Source organism: Narcine bancroftii, chromosome 6 (genome assembly GCF_036971445.1).
Source record: "Narcine bancroftii isolate sNarBan1 chromosome 6, sNarBan1.hap1, whole genome shotgun sequence".
NCBI classification, from domain to species: domain Eukaryota; kingdom Metazoa; phylum Chordata; class Chondrichthyes; order Torpediniformes; family Narcinidae; genus Narcine; species Narcine bancroftii.
Genome location: NC_091474.1, coordinates 176,648,956 through 176,668,138, shown reverse-complemented (window position 1 = coordinate 176,668,138; position 19,183 = coordinate 176,648,956). Strand labels below are relative to the sequence as shown.

At 37.1% G+C, this 19,183-nt stretch overlaps 1 protein-coding gene across 3 annotated transcripts in view; it reads right to left on the bottom strand.

Moving 5' to 3' along the window:
- Positions 1 to 1,130: 1,130 nt before the first annotated feature.
- Positions 1,131 to 19,183, bottom strand: part of LOC138736781 (histone deacetylase 2-like) — a 59,349-nt gene continuing 41,296 nt past the window's right edge. For all 3 annotated transcript variants that reach the window (XM_069886821.1, XM_069886823.1, XM_069886822.1), the window contains 4 exons: positions 8,988 to 9,118; positions 7,579 to 7,731; positions 4,515 to 4,572; positions 1,131 to 3,301 (listed from right to left, as the gene is read on the bottom strand). In XM_069886821.1, coding sequence (XP_069742922.1) covers positions 3,274 to 3,301; positions 4,515 to 4,572; positions 7,579 to 7,731; positions 8,988 to 9,118 — 370 coding nt within the window. In that variant the 3' untranslated portion in view covers positions 1,131 to 3,273. The remainder of the gene's footprint in view (positions 3,302 to 4,514; positions 4,573 to 7,578; positions 7,732 to 8,987; positions 9,119 to 19,183) is intronic.

Sequence of the window (19,183 nt, the reverse complement as noted above, 5' to 3'; positions counted from 1 at the left end):
AATTTAAATATGTCAACGAGTCTGCATAAATAACATTTATTTTGCATGATGATTCATGTCATGTTTGAGTAACTTTGGATCCACATTTTCAGAACTAATTCCAAATACATTTGAAAACGTATGCTGAATTCTAAAATCAATGATCACTGGGGGATCAGAGGTGGAGAGGGTAAACAAATTTCTAGGGAGTCGTTATCTTATTGGATCTTACTTGGACCCAACATGCTAATGGCTCTGTGAAGAAAGGATGTCAGTGCCTTTACTTCCTCAGGAGTTTGAGTTTTGGTATGATATTGGAAACCGTGGCAAATTTCTAGATGTTGGAAAGTGCTGACCGGCTGCATAACAAGTCTGGTTATGGGGATACCAATACCCCGGAGTGTAAAGCCCTGCAAAAGGTAGTGGACATAGTGCAGGACATCACTGGAAAACCCTTCCCACCATCAATAACATCTATAGGGAACACTGCTGTTGGAGAGCAGCAGCAAATATCAAGCACCCACATCACCCAGTGTATGCTCCTTCCATCAGGAGAGGTGCAGGGCCCACAAGACTTGCACCACCAGGTTCAGAAACAGCTGCTGCCCCTCCACCACAAACTTAATAAGGGACTCATTTAAGGACTCTTTCGCAATTTGATTGCTTTTCTTTCTATTGCACAATTCAGTTTGTTTACATTCCTTTATTTATTTACATGTGTACATTGTGTATTGTGTTTTGCCTTATCAATAAGTGGTAATTCTGTCTCACCCGCAGAAAAAAGAATCTCAGGGTTGTATATGATGCTGACAAAATATGAAATTGTATTCATGGTGAACATGGTTTCTTAGCAACCAGTGCTCATCTCCTGGAATAAAATGTTATTGTTATTTTTGCTTCTGTGTGGCACTAAAATTTCTAGATGTTTTCAAGAAATAAAATCAATGTTGGATTTTGGGAAATATTAAACCTGGACACATTATGTTACTGAAGGTTGTCTGAAAAGCTTTTGTGGATCCTAAATTTACATGCACTTTCAATTTCACATAGTGGATATTCCTCAACAGAAAACCAAATGGTCTTTTCACTTAAGTACAAGCTATTTGAAAGTTATGGATCAAAAATCAATCACTTTAATTGGAACCAGCAAGTGAAAAAAATGAATTTTATTTCTTACATCTGTGTACAGTGAGGTATTTTCACAGTATAATGTAGATATAATGAGGATATACTGAAGGCATTTGGTCTAGTCACTACAATATTAATGACCCAACACTGCTTGTGCTCTGGTAATCATATTCTACATCCTCAAGGGACTATAGATGTTTTGCAGTGTTGACAAATACAACACAACTGGAATGCAAACTAAATTTTATTTTTCCAAACCATGTTAATAAGGGCTGAGTTGATATTTGGAAACACACAAAATTATTGTTAAGATAAGAATCTTAATACTAAATTCCTATTTGGATTATCTGGGCATGTTTCAACTGCACTTATTGAAACTACTTGAAAAAAAAATTATTAGTGGACCACTCCATTATTTCCTATCTTACCATGGCAACGTGTTTCAACTGCAGTTTTAAACATTTTGATATACATTTCAATATTAGCGAAGTACAGTGACTTCAGACATCAATCACATTGTTCAGTGAATTTATTTCTGGAAGAAGGCATTTCAAGCAAAAATTTCTGGATTGAAGAATAAAACCATGCCTCTCAGGGTGAACTACCCATGTTTTTTTTGTTTAGGAAAAAGAAATTCAGGAGTACCAATTTCCATTCCTATCATAATAATTTTATACCTGGCTGTTTTAGACAGATTCTAATTTTCAACAAACCCAAATAATGCAAGAAATATGCACATTTGCAAACATTTTACAGTAACCTTTGCAATGGTCCCAAAAAAACAAGATGTTTTACAAATAGCTTGCTTTTTTGGATTGTGTAGAAAATAAACAACAATGCCATCTTCTGTCGATGTACTTGTCGACTGACTTTCTAAAGTGTTTTGCAGTGGATGTTGCAATCATCAAACCATCTTGAAAGCTCTGTGGACAGCCAGGACCTCTGTGCATTTTCTTAAAATGCACAAGAAATGAGGGAAAGCAACCAGAAAAGTTATTTACTTTTTTTTTATGAACTCCATTATCAGAACAAATAAGACAAAATCTGTACACAGTCATCTGCAGAAATTGAGTAATTATGAGGTTCAGTGGATGGAGAATTACCATTAAATTTCTGGAAGAACAGAAGCATTTGAACAGCAACTACTGGACTTCCACCAATTTTGTGTGCATGTGCATAACCAATGGTTGGTCTCTAGCAAAGTTCATAGTCAAGCTTCCTGCCTTTCAAGAGCAACATCACGAGGCTCTGTTAAATGACACAATATAAACTTCACAAAATAAAACACAACATTATTGAACAATGTATTGCTGTAACCCAGCCCTCTGATGTTCAATATTTAGAGATTCTGGGAGCGGGATAGGGGTTAAGATACAAGTGACAAAAGATATTATATTAAGAAAGGGCAATCAAATGGTATTAAATGCTTTGAACTTTACCCACATCATAAAAGCAAAATTAATGTTTGGGGGGAAAAAAAGATGAGAATATCAATATTCTTCCCCACAAGATAGCTGACAATATGGTGCATCGCTAGCACCTTGGGTCTAATGTATAACAGAATTCCATCATTCCTTTCACTCACATTGATGAATTTAGCTTGAAAATGTTTTTTATGAACAGAATGTTTATTTTAATAATGTGCTAAGTAAAATCCTTAACATTAAATTGCAAAGAGAGAAATCGTGGGCATACTTTTAACATTCATCATAGTGTAAATATTTTTTCAATACCTCACACAGCATTTTGTTATATACACCATTTAATTACAAAATATTTGTAAAAAGAGTTTTCAACAAAGGTAGCAAATAGCTTAAGTAAAACAAAATTGGTTAAAAACATTAATTACAAATGCTATTAATTGCAACATGGCAGCACAGTTGTCAAAAACTAAACCTCTCAATTTCATAATTAGGACAGCGTGGACTTATTTCTTAGCGTATCGCGGAAAAAAAATTGACCAACAAAAATGCCCAGGTTTGAAATAAATATGTGGAAAGAGTACAAAATGTTTTAGTCTTCAAAGGTTTCAAGGTTTGACCTCTATTTGCGACATTAACAGGCTCCAATGGGAAAATAAATAATCATTGGTCTGGAATGGTAACTCTGTTTCTCTCTTCACAAATGTTACCTAATCTGATGAATATTTCCAGCAATTTTCTCATTCTATTTGATGGTTTGCTCAGACTTGATTCTGAAAGGAAAAACATATTGGTTATTTTAATACAGGTACACAATCCTTTATCAGGAACCCTTGGAGGACAGTGTGTTCTGAATTTCTGAATTTTCCAGAGTTCAGAACCCCAGATTTAAGCCCACCCAAACTGTGCTTCCGTCTCCCTCCATCGACCCAAGTCGCGTTGCTGTCTCTCTCTCTCCTCCACCCGCCCTAGTCACGCTGCTGTCTCTCTCTCTCTCTTTCCCTCTGCTGTACCAGCACCAGGAAAAAAATGCCGGTTTTTGGAGCTTTCCGGATAAAGGATTGTGTACCTGTACTATGCATATCATAGCATAAATGTATATTACATTCATTTAAATACAGACGGCATGAACAAGGAAACCTATTTCTCTTCAAAAATGGACTTGACTGCATGGTTAGTATATGCAGCTATGTGGTTTGTACCCTGCTTCTGAAATTTTGAGGCAAAGTTGAACCCATAAACACTATTACATTGTACATATCCCATTTTGAATTTCTACATCAATAGCTCTTACCTCTAGTAGTATGCTCAAGTGACTGTGATTAATGAGCATCACCTGACAATGTGACAGCAGATTATTGCTCAAATGGAAACCGTCTTTCCAGAATGGCAAAGCAGGAGCAACTTCTTGTGGAGGATGGTACAAAATAGTTAGAAAGTAAAAGCCCTTGACATGACCATTGTTTTTTCTCTCCTCCCTTCAGTTCCAGTACTCCAATTAGTTATCTGGTTTCACAGTCACTTAAAATTAACTTCCAGTTATTCAAATTTGGTCAGATTAACTATCACATATATGGAAACCTGACTGAAGAAAAACTCAATGAAAGCATTTGGTCCCTTTGCTTTGTCACTTGGCTTGTTATTTCTAATAAATAAGTTGTTAATTTAAAACATTATACAGTTATTCATCTTGGGGGTTTGGAACCAGGGACCAAGGAGGTGACTTCAAAGCCTGGAGCCTGGGTTCACCACTGGAAAGGACAAAGCACCATATGGGAATGGAGGTTATGGGAGTGCAGAAGGCAGCAGCATCAGAGGAGATGGTGAGACCATGGATGCTCAATGTCTCTGAAGAGCCTCTCTTTTGCTTCTCTTTCTTTGGTAGATACATTGGATTAGTGGTGCCTCTTTGTGGACCTTGATGGGCAAACCAAAACAAACAAATTTTGTGTACATGACAATGAAGGAACCTTGAATTTAGCTTACCCCTTAATATCAGTTACTTCTGTAATGCTGTCTTTCGATCGATCTTCTTCTTTGGTATCTGCAAAAAGTTCAGGGAGTATTACATGCTGAACAATAACGAGAAATTTAAAGAAAGGCAATTTAAATGTGCCCCTCATGGTGATGTACTTTAAGTGGTATCTTGAGCTACATTCAAAAAGTGATTAAATATTGACTTTCCCACGAAAGAAGATTAAATTACCTTACACAGAAATTGTACTCCTGAATCAGCCAAAAGAAAACCAATAAATTGTAATTCAAATGATTTACACTGCAAGAGGCAGAGATCATTTACCTCAGAAAGAGAAAGAATAAAAATTATTACAGTAACAAAATAAGACCCTACCTACACAACCTACTAATGGAGCATCTTTTAATATCCTAGTGGACAACAGTTTTGTTACAGCATATTATAACATATGGGAACCTATCTTGACTGCAATGGTTCTCTATCAAAGCAACTCTCTAGATCCAACCAGCACTCCTTTCACTATGGTTTTGCAAATTATTCTCCAGTAGAAACTTATCCTATTCTCTCAAAGGCCTGTCCCTCCCCCTTTTTCTCTCTTTATATACATGCAATTTGACCAATTCTATTTTAGTCTAGATAAAGTGTTATAACCAAAATAATGACGGATCATTTGAACCTATGGATGCTGTCTGAGCGCCCTCAGCTATCTGCTCAAGATTCCAGCATCTACAGCTTTTGTGTTTCACTATTCACTTACGATAAGAGATTATAATTCTCAGAAATAAATCTTCATCTTCTCTGAACTTTAATGTGCAGATATTCTTTTTTAGTATTTATTTGAGGAACAAATACTATTGGGATACTGGAGACAAACCTGCTCTTCAAACTATTATGGAATATTTGCATCCAAATGAGAGAAGAAATTAGATCTCAGTTTACTGCAACCATCGGAGACTCGATGGGCTGATTAGCCTCTCTCATACATGTGGAAATATGCAAATTAAATGTGAAAAGTAACCATGACAATAATGAATCTATTTACCTTAATGTTACAGATTTAATCTTGATCCACTTCTTCACAATCACCCTCAATTTATAGTAAAAGCCCATTATCTGGAATTCTAGCAACTGGCAGCCTCAAGTATCCAACAAAAAAAATTGTGGAAAATAAATAGGTAAAAAATATACAAAAGTTTAAAATTGGCATCTCCTAACAGTTAGTTCCCCAATCCACACAATCTCAAGCAACCAGAACATTCACTTATCTGACATCAACCAATCCCCATAGGTGCCAGATGCCGGAGATTTTACTATATTTTCTAAATGGTTATTGAGAACAAAAGCATCAATTCTGACAACAAATCATGACATTTATAGCACAAATGGTTGTTCAGCATCATGTTTACACAAACTAATTAAGTGGATCAATATCTTTCAATTCCTGTGCCTTTTTTAAAAAAAAAACCTTTTCTAGTAATTATCCATTGCCTATTTAAACTGAGTAGATCAGTTTAAATCTGCTGGAGGGGAGAACAGTTCCATCGGTATAGTTACAGATGACCTTCCCACATTTAGCACCTTCTTAAATTCTGTCCCTGTCCACTATACATTGGAAGCCAGAACTGTGCCATGGGCAAGATGACAATGCATCTGACCTGTTTCACTTCTGAACTAAGTGATTCCAAAAGCAGTTCCAGAACATAAAGGGAGGAGAGAGGATGAATGTATTTTACATCTATTCAACTGAATGACTTACCACCCTTCATCAAAAAGATCAGTTAATAAAAAAAAAATTATTGGTGTTACAAGCCCAGAGGACCTCAAAACCCAGCAGCGATAGATATTCACCAAGACAGATGGTTACTTAAACAAAAGTTGCTTTTAATCACCTTTAAACATGAAAACAGCATCAAACTTTAACTTATTACTATTAACTTAACCCCCTTCTAATTCTAAGTGCACATGTATTTAATGTGTGTGTAAGTTTAGAAAAGTTCTTTAATCCACAGTCCAATCTCACTTCTCATTCCTCCAAGTTCACTGGTTACAGGCAATTTTTATACTGTGCACAGAATTTAACATTAATGAAGTTCACCAGGCCTTGGTGCTTGAAAGGTAAATGGTTACCGCTCAGGAATAATCTTGTCGGTGTTCAGAGAGATTTATTGTTCGCTAGACACAATCTGATTCCTTTTAATCAGCCGCTTCAGTGTCTTGTCGAAGAAACCTGCCCCATCAGCGTTTTCCAGATGATAACCTCTTCCTTTCAGGTCACCACAGAGTTCCTTATTTCAAGTGATACATTAGGCAGCCAGTCTTCTCCTCTTATATGAACCACAAGGGCTTTGACCAGGTTGAATTAAGAACTCACAACTGTCTTCAAAATGGGATATTTCTACAAGTAGGTCAGCTTGTCCTGTTCCAGTCCCTGCTGCTGCTGAACTGAATTCTCTCTCTCTCATACACAGAGAAAAGCCTGTTTGACCCATGACCCTCCTAGAACAGCAAACTGCACTCAGATAGCCTGCAGCTCAAAACCTACTCTTCCGAGTTCTTTCATCTGTTGCTTTTCAAAACAATCCATTAGTGAAGTCTCTATAGGCACTCCCAAAGTTTTTGCAAAGGCACTTGGAGCCGGCATGTCTAGCTTGAGCAGAGCTCCAGTTATTTTAAATGAGATCGGTTTTGAAGTGTTTGTATGTGACCTACACAAAAAACCTGCCTCAATTTATCTCCTTTAAAACATATCTACACACAATATAAAACACAATATAATCTGTAACAATGGTAATTTTTCTTTACATTATTTTAATTAATTTGCAGTGGATTCATATATTTTAACTATATTCATTTTGAAAGTAATGTTTTTTGCATTTTAAGAGTTAATTAAAAGTGAAACATGCCTGTGTCACCAGTCAGATGCCAACATAGCATTATGGGGGGTAGAGCCTTGAGTTTCACTGCCTGATGTCCGGCTTGAACTCTAGCCTCATGGAAAGTCTAGAGAGGAATGGGATTGGGGTGAAACCTCTCCAAAATATGTATCTGGGTTGCTTTTTACCTTTGAGTACTCACCAAGTTTTCTCTCTTCTGATTCATTCTTTTCTTCAATTCTTGCTCTCTTAGTACATTTCATGAGGTGTGTGATATTTCTTCTGCCTCCTTCTCCTTCATCTTCAGAATCTGAAAATTCTTCATCACGAGCTATTCGCTTATCAGAAGCTCGGACTGCAACAGAAGAAAGTTAGAATGCTGAGGTCCCAGCTATATATGCACAAGTTTAGGATCCTGTCAAATTTTTAAATATATAGACATATAGAACACTACAGCAACATGTGAAATGTTAAATAAATGCTTTTATGTAATGCCTTTTTACAAACTTTGGCCTCCCCAAAGGAATTTTTTTTTGCACTGAAAATTATAAATTAGTTATTCTGAGAAGTCATTTCTGACTAAATTCACTTCAGCTTGTTCTATTCACACACTTTGCACTAAAAGTCTTTCATATCCTTTTGTAATTTGTTATGAATGGAAATTACTCGTTCAGTTAAGAAATAATTTAATAAAGTACATCATAAAAATAAGGAATACATTTAAAATAAAATGTACTGGTTCATACAACTAACTAATTAGTTAGCACAGCTGAAGCAATGATTTTACTGCAAGGTTTTACTTCTGAGCATCAAAATTTACTCTTGGTCAAATTGTTTATTAATTTGTACATCTTATTCCAAAATCTTTACAAGGGTGAATCAATGGTTTTAAAACTGTTAATCTAAGAACTGTGTCCCTGTTGTTCACCGATTCCTGTCACTTTTTATAAAATGGGTCTTCATTCTTGTGATTTATCTTGTACTTTAACAAAAAAAGGAAAAAAAAATAGGACTTTTAAGTAATTTTTCCTCTCTACACTGTCATCCATTTGGAACATCCAAGGCAAAGATCACTTCAACCAAAAACAGATTCCTTTTGAGTGTGCATCACTCGATACTAACTCACTTGGATCATCTTATTTCAGAGGGGAGAAAAAGCGCTGGAGTGCTTTTACTTTTGAACACCTAGAAGCTGAGAAGCAGTAATCAAATTCCTAATAAATTAAACCAAAATATATCTTTTACATGGATATCCCATATACATTGTAAATACTGTTGTTTTACTTTTTTTTTAAACTATTCATTTCTAAAAAACTCAACTGCACAATAAATTCTAATGAAGAGAAAATATTGTTTTGTTGCTGTAGATTTCTTGGGAGAACTATTCCCTTTTGTTCTTTCTCCAATCAGATCAACTTGAAGGTGGTCATACTTTTAACAACTTAGGTTCCTTCCTTGGTCACACTGGCTCTCCATTACTATCTCTTAAGAATTCCTTCTCTTTTATCCAAAAAAAAATTTTTATAACTCCTGTTAACATTTCCATCCTTGATCATTTTATCCATTTATGATTCTCTAATTTAGTACACTGCAAGGTGGACTCTCACTAACTTGAAATTCGTTTGTCAGAATCTTCCTCCTCCTCTTCTCCACTGTCCTCTTGAATCGCATCTTCAGGGATTGCCTGCATCTGGACACCAGGAGCATGTGGTAGCATACGTAGATTTTCAAACAAACGCAGTCTGTAAAGAGACAAATTACACATTAGAACAGTCTTAAAGGCAACAGAAACAGCTACCATGTTTAACATCATGGCACAGGCAGAAAATAAACAGAGCAGTAGGGAAAGGAATAAGGTTGTGAGAAGGCTGATACAAAAGCTGGAGAGGATCTGACAAAAATAGATTGGCAGCAGGTGCATGTGAGTAAAATCTCAGAAGGGTTTTAAAAGAGTCAATGAGATTAGGGCCAGAAAGTTCTAGTAAGCGTGAAAGGGAAAGTTAACAAGATTAGGAAACCTTGGATGTCAAAGGTTACTGATCAGGAATAAAAAGAACAGATATAGGCAACTAGAGATGAATTAGTCTTTTTAGAGATATGGATAGTGGATGAGAATTCCTAAGAGGGCAGGAGTGCATATAGGGACAATGAAATATCCTATATTTGAATTCAAGGTGCAATTGATGGGATTTTGATTTATTTCCTGTTTACAGGAAATACCCAGTCTATTTTCATGTGAACATCAATGTTATATAAAATGGGACTTCATTCTTGTGACTTATCTTGTACTTCAACAAAAAAAGGGGAAAAAAAATAGGACTTTATTAAGTAATTTTTCCTCTCTACACGGTCAGTTGGAGCATCCAAGGCAAAGATCTCTACTGTTGCACCTTGGTTGGTCTAAAATAAATTGTCAGGTTCCATAGACATTTCTGTTTCTTGAGGTCACATGAAATGAATAGAATTGGGTAAAACTAGTTTCAAGGAGGACCATGAGATGAATCATCTATTTGACAGATCTGAATGAAGATGTAATTTCTTCAGTGTTGTCTTTGGCACACTTTTCTTCAGTGTCACTGAGGACTGACATTCTCAGAGCTTGCTATCCCTAAAGCTATGGCTAATCGATTAGCTCAATATTTGCCTAAAATAATACATAGTGATCAAACGGGATTTATAAAAAATAGATATGCGTCAGATAACATTTTGCGTTTAATAACTTTGATAAATAAATCTAAATCTCAGATGAATTGTCCAATAGTGGTTTTGCTGGATGCAGAAAAGGCTTTTGATAGAGTGAAATGGAAGTTTTTGTTTAAAGTACTTGAGAAATTTTGTTTTGGTTCTTCATTTATTGGATTGATAAAGGCTTTATATAATAGTCCGAAGGCCAGAATTGCTGTAAATGGGCAGATTTCAGAATCTTTTAATTTAACAAGGTCTACTAGACAAGGATGCCCAATGTCACCTGCTTTATTTGCTATAGTTATTGAGCCTTTGGCACAATTAATACATCAAAATGAAAATGTTAAAGGCATGAGAGTTTTGAATGAGGAATACAAGATTAATCTATTTGCTGATGATGTTTTATTATATTTGGTGGATCTGGGTATTTCTTTACCAGCAATTCAAGAATGTTTAGAAATTTATGGTCAATTATCTGGTTATAAAGTAAATTAGACCAAAAGTGAAATTTTAACAATTTGTAAAAATGATTATTCAATGTATAAACGTATTACAAATTTGAAGTGGACCACACAAATTAAATATTTAGGAATTAATGTTAATACGGAATTTCAAGATTTATATTCAATTAATTATCTTCCCTTAATAAAAAGGATTAAATTAGATTTGATTAAGTGGAAGGATTTGCCTTTGGGTCTATTAGGGAGGTTTAATACTATAAAAATGAATATTTTTCCCCGAATACAATATTTGTTTCAATCAATTCCTTGTTTTTTAAATAAAAGTTTTTTTAAGGATTTATATAAATTAGAGACTTTTTATGGAAGGGAAAATTTCCGAGGGTAGCGATGAGAAAGTTGATGTGGGATTTTCAATTTGGAGGTTTAAGATTACCGAATTTTCAACATTATTATGAAGCAGCTCAATTTAAATTTCTTAGTGCATTAATGAATATGGATGATCCGCCCAGTTGGGCAAAGATAGAAATGGCGGTTATTTCAGAAAAAAATTCTCATGAGTTTTTGTTTCGATGGAATAAAAATTTATTACGAACTTATGATGTCCCAATATTGAAGCATTTATTAAACTTATGGACAGGTAAACTTAATAAATTGGGGCTCAAAAATAAATGGTCTGGACGATTGCCATTATATAACAATCAACTTGTTCCTTTTACAGTCTCCAATATTACTTTGAAATAGTGGGAAAGGAAGGGAATAAAAAAATTATCCGATTGTTTTTCTGAGGGATGTTTTTGTTCTTTTGATGAATTACAAAGGAAATTTGGTATTAGTGGAAATTCTGTATTTGTGTATTATCAATTAAGATCTTTTGTAAAACAGATATGTGGTCGACATATGATTTTATTGCCTGATTCTAATTTTGAGGAATATGTACTTTCAATACCACAAAAGGGATATATATCTGATTTGTATTGTATTTCACAAGAAATTGATAGTAAAAAAGATTGGGATAAGGATAAGTTGAAATGGGAAAAAGATTTAGGTTTTATAATAGCTGAAGAAGCTTGGATGGAAATTTGTCAGAATAGTATTAGGAAATTGGTTAATGCTAGATTAGCGATGATAGGTTCCTCAACATGATTATCCAACTGCACGAAAACCAACAAGGTCGGGTCAGATACAGCAATGAGCTCTCTGAACCCTTCTCCATTAACAATGGCGTGAAGCAAGGCTGTGTTCTCGCACCAACCCTCTTTTCAATCTTCTTCAGCATGATGCTGAACCAAGCCATGAAAGACCCCAACAATGAAGACGCTGTTTACATCCGGTACCGCACGGATGGCAGTCTCTTCAATCTGAGGCGCCTGCAAGCTCACACCAAGACACAAGAGAAACTTGTCCGTGAACTACTCTTTGCAGATGATGCCGCTTTAGTTGCCCATTCAGAGCCAGCTCTTCAGCGCTTGACGTCCTGCTTTGCGGAAACTGCCAAAATGTTTGGCCTGGAAGTCAGCCTGAAGAAAACTGAGGTCCTCCATCAGCCAGCTCCCCACCATGACTACCAGCCCCCCCACATCTCCATCGGGCACACAAAACTCAAAACGGTCAACCAGTTTACCTATCTCGGCTGCACCATTTCATCAGATGCAAGGATCGACAATGAGATAGACAACAGACTCGCCAAGGCAAATAGCGCCTTTGGAAGACTACACAAAAGAGTCTGGAAAAACAACCAACTGAAAAACCTCACAAAGATAAGCGTATACAGAGCCGTTGTCATACCCACACTCCTGTTCGGCTCCGAATCATGGGTCCTCTACCGGCACCACCTACGGCTCCTAGAACGCTTCCACCAGCGTTGTCTCCGCTCCATCCTCAACATCCATTGGAGCGCTCACACCCCTAACGTCGAGGTACTCGAGATGGCAGAGGTCGACAGCATCGAGTCCACGCTGCTGAAGATCCAGCTGCGCTGGATGGGTCACGTCTCCAGAATGGAGGACCATCGCCTTCCCAAGATCGTATTATATGGCGAGCTCTCCACTGGCCACCGTGACAGAGGTGCACCAAAGAAAAGGTACAAGGACTGCCTAAAGAAATCTCTTGGTGCCTGCCACATTGACCACCGCCAGTGGGCTGATAACGCCTCAAACCGTGCATCTTGGCGCCTCACAGTTTGGCGGGCAGCAGCCTCCTTTGAAGAAGACCGCAGAGCCCACCTCACTGACAAAAGGCAAAGGAGGAAAAACCCAACACCCAACCCCAACCAACCAATTTTCCCTTGCAACCGCTGCAATCGTGTCTGCCTGTCCCGCATCGGACTGGTCAGCCACAAACGAGCCTGCAGCTGACGTGGACTTTTTACCCCCTCCATAAATCTTCGTCCGCGAAGCCAAGCCAAAGAAAAGCGATGATTAATTACAATTTTATACATCAGTTATATTTAACACCGGAGAAATTAAAAAAGTTTGGTCTTAGTAAGTCGGATTGCTGTTTTTGTTGTGACCAGATGGCTAATACTTTTTTGCATACTGTTTGGTTTTGTGATCGATTGCAACAGTTTTGGAAGGGTATTCAATCTATATTTAAGTTTATATAATATTTGTCTTGTATTAGATCCTGGTATATTTTTATTAGGGAATATGCAATCATTAATTGATTTGGGCCTACAAGATTATCAGATTTCTTTTATCTATTTAGCTTTAGCTGTGGCCAAGAAATGTATAGCTCTTACTTGGAAAGATAGAAATATATTAACTTTAGATAGGTGGTATTTGGAGATGAAGTTCTGTTTGATTATGGAAAGGATATCTTTTTTGATTCAAGATAGGATGTCTTTTTATAGGTTGAAGTGGACTCCGTTTGCTAAATATATGGATTTAAGTTTGATTTAAATATGTTTTTAAGTTTGATATTTTAGTATTGATAATTTTTTTTTCTTCTTTTTTTTGATGTTAGTATCTTTACTTGTTATGTTTTTTTTGTGTAAGGGTTTTTTTTATATATAATTATTGTTCATTTTATTAACTCTTCACTCTTTTACTCTTTATTTTGGTGGGGGTTGGACTAACTTTAAGCTAGGTCATTAATGTTGTGTACTAATTTTGGGGGGGGGGGGGTTTAGTTTATTTAGTCTGCCGATGTAGTATTGTAATTTTTATTATCTTATGTTTAATCTTTTTACTGTAACTTTCTATTTTATTCATGTTATAAAAATCTTAAATAAAGTTTTTAAAAAAAGAGCTTGCTATCCCTGTTTATTTGTTGAATTGCCCACCACCATTCATGACTAGAGGTGACAAGGCTAGACTTTTGATCTGATCAAATAGTTCTGCAACTATTATCTCTATTTCATGCTCCTTTCATAGAGTAATGCACACGTCACCCTCTGATAAAAAAAATATGGCACATTATTTTTTGGTACGCCTGCTTCTTCTCCTAGGATGCTTTTTCATACATCTGACTTAAGTAGGATTGGTTTCCTGGCTTGAATACAAGTGGCAATGTGTGGAATATGCCACAACATGATCTCACAAGTTTTATGGTAGAAAATGAATTAGGAAAAACTAAAAAGGAGATGTGTGGAACAAGTTTTTTTGTACAGAGAATGGTAGGTCCCTGGAACGAGTTGCCAGAAGTAGCAATGGAAGCAGATACATTAGTAATGTTTAAGAAACTTTTAGAGCACGTGAAAATAAAGCAAATGGAGGGATAAGGTTCATGTGCAGGTAATAGTAGTTTAGGTTAATCAGACATTGTTTGGTGTAGACTTCATGGGTTGAAGAGGTTCTTCCTGTATTCTACTCTTTTGTATTCTGCTCCTATTCACAGCCTATAGTGCTTACGGATGCCCAGTTTGAAGCTGGTAGATCTATTCTGCATCCATTTTATTTGGTATAATGGAAAAGCCATACAACATAATGAAGGTTACCCTTATAATGAAGATTGTATCTTTTCTTCATAATGAATTGTGTTAATTCACCTTCTTGAGGGCAGCATGGTTGATGTAGCGGTTAGCACGACACCTTTACAGTGCCAGCCGTCAGGTCTGAACTGGGGTTTGAGTCACACACTGTCTGTAAGGAGTTTGTACTCCTTACTCCTCATGTCGGCATGGGTTTTCTCCAGGTCTCCGTTTTCCTCCCACCGTTCAATAAATGTACCGGGGGTGTAGGTTAAGGGAGTGTAAATTAGGCAGCATGAACTCGTGGGCCAAAATGGCCTGTTTCTGTGGTGTGTGTCTATATTTTTTTTTTTAAATCTGTTGTGTGTCAATGAATAGTAGAAGTCTAGGGAAAGTTCATGGGAATGAGGTAAGAATAAAATGGAATCAATGAGGATTTAGTGAAAACGGTTGAATGATAGTCACTGCAGACATAGTAGGCTGAAGGGCCCATTTCCTTGCTCTATCAATCTGGAACTCTATAAAATATCTGCTGGGGAACCTGAGTTACCTCCTCTGTTATTCTGAAATAGTATCATATGAATTTCTTTACATCCATCTGAGAGAAGGGGCCTTATTCTAAATTCTCATCAGAAAGGTTGTACATTTCAGATCATGTGCAGACCTACAATATTGCCTACTTGGGCATTTCAATTTTGCTAACTAATCTTCTCAGCACTTACATATTACAAGACTTTCAGTAATTTTGTTGCAAAAAATATTTGGATTGGTATTCATTAACTTTAAGGTTTTAAAGACAATTCATTCATGGAAACTAAAGTAGAAAGATGAAAGCTAGTTAAAATGCTGATGCGTTTATTGTTGGGAACTTGTAACATCAAATATTGAAATCAGTAACAGCTCATTAATATATCTTATTTAACAAACACTATTTCTGCTGCATTTGAAAAGTTTCAGTGCCAGCACAGGGCTGTGGTGCCAGGTAATGTTCTGCCCTAATATTTGTAAACAGGGATAATAGGAATATGAACAACTTTTGGAAAAGAATCATAACACTGTCTTTCCACCTGATTCACAAAATTAGAATACAGTTGACCAGTTAGAAGTCAAGAAAAAAATACTGACTATGAAAAAAGAAATAAATGTAGTGTTCATTAATTTCTTTTGGGTAAAGACAAGTTGAATAACTAAACCAAGCAACCTTGGAACTGATGATTTGCATCTCATCAAGTAAGTTCACTTTTCAGAAGAATGAAGCACAAATCATCACATTTCTAGCTAGGATCAGAAGAAAATACTATCTTCGTATAGATATATATAAAACACAGAATGTTATTTCTGATCATTTAGGCTCACAAGTTGCTCATTACATTGCAAAGCTAATGCCACCTATATACTAAAGAGGATTCTACAGCAAATTGTACACTTAGAACAAGTATCTTTCAATACATAGAACATAACAGCACAATAGAGGCCCTTCAGCCCATAATGTTGTGCTGACCCATATATGCAGTAAAATCCCTGTTATCAGCAATTGAAGTAACCTGCAAAAGAAATCGTGGAAAATAAATGGGTAAAAAATACACAAGTTTAAAATAGGCACAGCACGCAACACGCAGTCTCAAGTTAACCATAAAATTCACTTATCCAGCATCTACCAATCTCCGTAGGTGCAAAAAATTGAAACCCTCCCTACCTCATAACTCTTCATTTTTCTTTCATCCATGTGCCTGTCTAAGAGTCTCTTAAATGCCCCCTATTGTTCCATCCTCCACCACCAACCCTGACAATGTATTCCATGCACCCACAATTCAGTGTAAAAAAAACCTTCTCCTGATGTCTCCCTAAACTTTCCCGTCTTCATTTTGTACAGATGTTCTCTTTATTTTTCGACTCCTGCCCTTGGAAAAAGGTACTGACTGTCTACCTTATCTGTGCCTCTCACAATCTTTAGACCTCTATAAAGTCACCTCTTACCTTGCTTCACTTTAAAGAGAAAAGTTTTAGCTCTGCAAACCTTGCCTCCTAAAACATATTTTCCAATCCAGGCAACATCCTGGTAAATCTCCTCTGTACCCTCTCCATAGCATCCAAATCTTTCCTGTAATGAGGTAAGCAGAACTGAACACCAGAACTGAATTCTAATTATGGTCTAACCAGAGGTTTATAGAGCTGCATACCTTCTTAACTGTCCCATCTATGGATTTGGACGCCATGGTCACTCCAGTCATTTATATTGTGAAGTATCATACCATTAACCACATACCTTCAAGTATGACCTACCAAAATGGAGCTCCTCACACTTATCTGGATTGAACTCCATCTGCTACTTTTCCTCCCAACTCTGCATCCTCTCTATATCCTGTTGTAACCTATGATAGCCTTCAACACTATCCACAACACCTCCAACCTTCGTATCATCTGCAAACTTACTGACTGATTCCTCTACTTCATTCAGGTCATTTATAAAATTCACAAAGAGCACGGATCCTAGAACAGATCCCTGCAGAAGTCCACTTGTCACTGACCTCCAGGCAGAATACTTTCTCTCCACAACTACTCTCTACAGGGAAGCCAATTCTTCAGCCACACAACCATTGCTCCATGGATCCCATGCCTCATGACTTCCTGAATGAGTCTCTCATGGGGGACCTTGTCAAATGCTTTACTAAAATCCATATACACTACATCTACTGCCCTACATTAATTCCTTTTGTTACCTCCTCAAAAAATCTCAGGCTTGTGAGGCACAACAGTCCCGTCTTAAATCCACGCTGACTATCCCTGAAAAGTGTGCATTTCTTTAAATGTTGTAAATCATGGCCTTAGGAATCCTCTCCATTAGTTGTCCCACCATTGATGTAAGGCTCATGAGGTTATAATTCCCTGGATACTCCATATTACCTTTTTCAAAGAAGGGAACCACATTTGTCATTCTTCAATCCTCCAGCACCTCCTCTGTGGCCAAGGAAGACGCAAAGACCATCACCCCAACAATTTCTTCCCTCCCTGCCCATAGCAATCAGGGGTATATCTCATCTGGCTGGCCCTAGTGAATTATCAATCCTAATGTTTTGAAGTTCCATCACTTTCTTTCTTAATCTCAATTTGGTCCAGCACATAAACTTGTGCTATTTTGACCTCACCTTAACTAAGGTCCTTTTCTCTGGTGAATTTAGGACTTCCCAACCTCTTCTGCTTCCACGCACCTGTTGCCTCCTTTGTCCTTAAGTGGCCCCACATTCACTCCCATCATCCTTCTGTTTTTCTCGTATGTATAGAACATCTTTGGGTTTTCCTTAATTCTGCTTGTTAAGGCCTTCTCATGCCCCCTTCTAGCAATTTCCACCCAATTTTCCAATTTTAAATTTAAAAAAACACACAAGAAATGTCTTGTTCTATCTTGAAAAAAGATTTAAAATTTGGCATTTTACTATATGCTTGTGACATATGAATGTAAGAAAAAGGAGCAGGACTAGGCTGTCTGGCCATTAAGCTGATCTAGCCACATTCACTAGAAGCAATTCCGCCTTATCATCTCTGTCTTAAATATACTCCCCTGAATCTTGAAGCTATGTTCCCTAGTTCTAGTATCACTTACCAATAGAAACAACTCCCTGCTTCAATCTAATCTATTCCTTTCAGAATTTTATATCTCTATAAGATTATTCCTCTTCTATCTAAACTCCATTGAATATAGTCCCAGGTTACTCAATCACTTCTCACAAGATTACCCCTTCATTACTGGAATCTATGTAAACTTCATCTCCACTTCCTCCAAAGCCAGAATATCCTTTCTCAAGTGCTCCATTCGTGGCCTCACTAGTAGACTGTACAGTTGCAGCAGAACCTCCTTGCTCTCAAATTCAATCCCTCTCGCAATACACATATCATAATCGTTAACAGAAAATGACAGGCTCACGTCTGAAGACTTACTAAATCAGAAATACTACTGTCACAAACAATTCAAACAAAGTATTTATTAATCTGCAAATTGTTTGAATATGTAGTTTAAGACTTATGAGTATTTGTTTCGCATTTGTTTTGTGCAATTATCAGAAGCTTTTTACACCAATTGGTACTGGATCAGGAACTTGTTATATCATGACTGTCTGCATTGCCCTGCAGGCTGTGGAGTTTTAATTTTGCAGCATTTATACCTGTGACTTAACATGTTCCATGCCCAATAATTAATCTAATAAAAAATCTTGGAGATCTGAGGTGGCAAGGAGCTGTGGATTTGTAGTTTGAAGAATGGGAAAGTGGGAAGCTTTTGGAGAGGCTCTTAACTGAATCCAATCCCCTTTAATGTTGGAAATTAAAATTCAGTACAGTACAACTCCAATGATCTGAATTTGTCAGGACCAGGCCCATTTTAGATAAATGTTTTTTTTTGGAGAACTAGTCATTTAAAAAAAACAGCCCAGAGCAACATCAAATCACTTGTAACAGTGTTTAAACAACAACAAACAAGGGAAGGCTTTTTAAGCATTAAAATAATGTTTAATTATCACCAAAAAAAAATGCTAGCCACCGCTGATCACCGACAATTCCCCACAGAGGTCCCACGAGTGCTGGGAGCCCAAGGGTCCCGCTCCTGCCTGAGAGCTTGAGGTCCCTGCTGCCACCTGGATCCCGAGGTCACCTGCTGCCGGGGGCCCAAGGTCCCTGCTGCCACCTAGAGCCCGAGGTCACCTGCTGCCGGGGGCCCCGAGATCCGCTGCACCTGGAGCCGGGGGCCTGAGGTCCCTGCT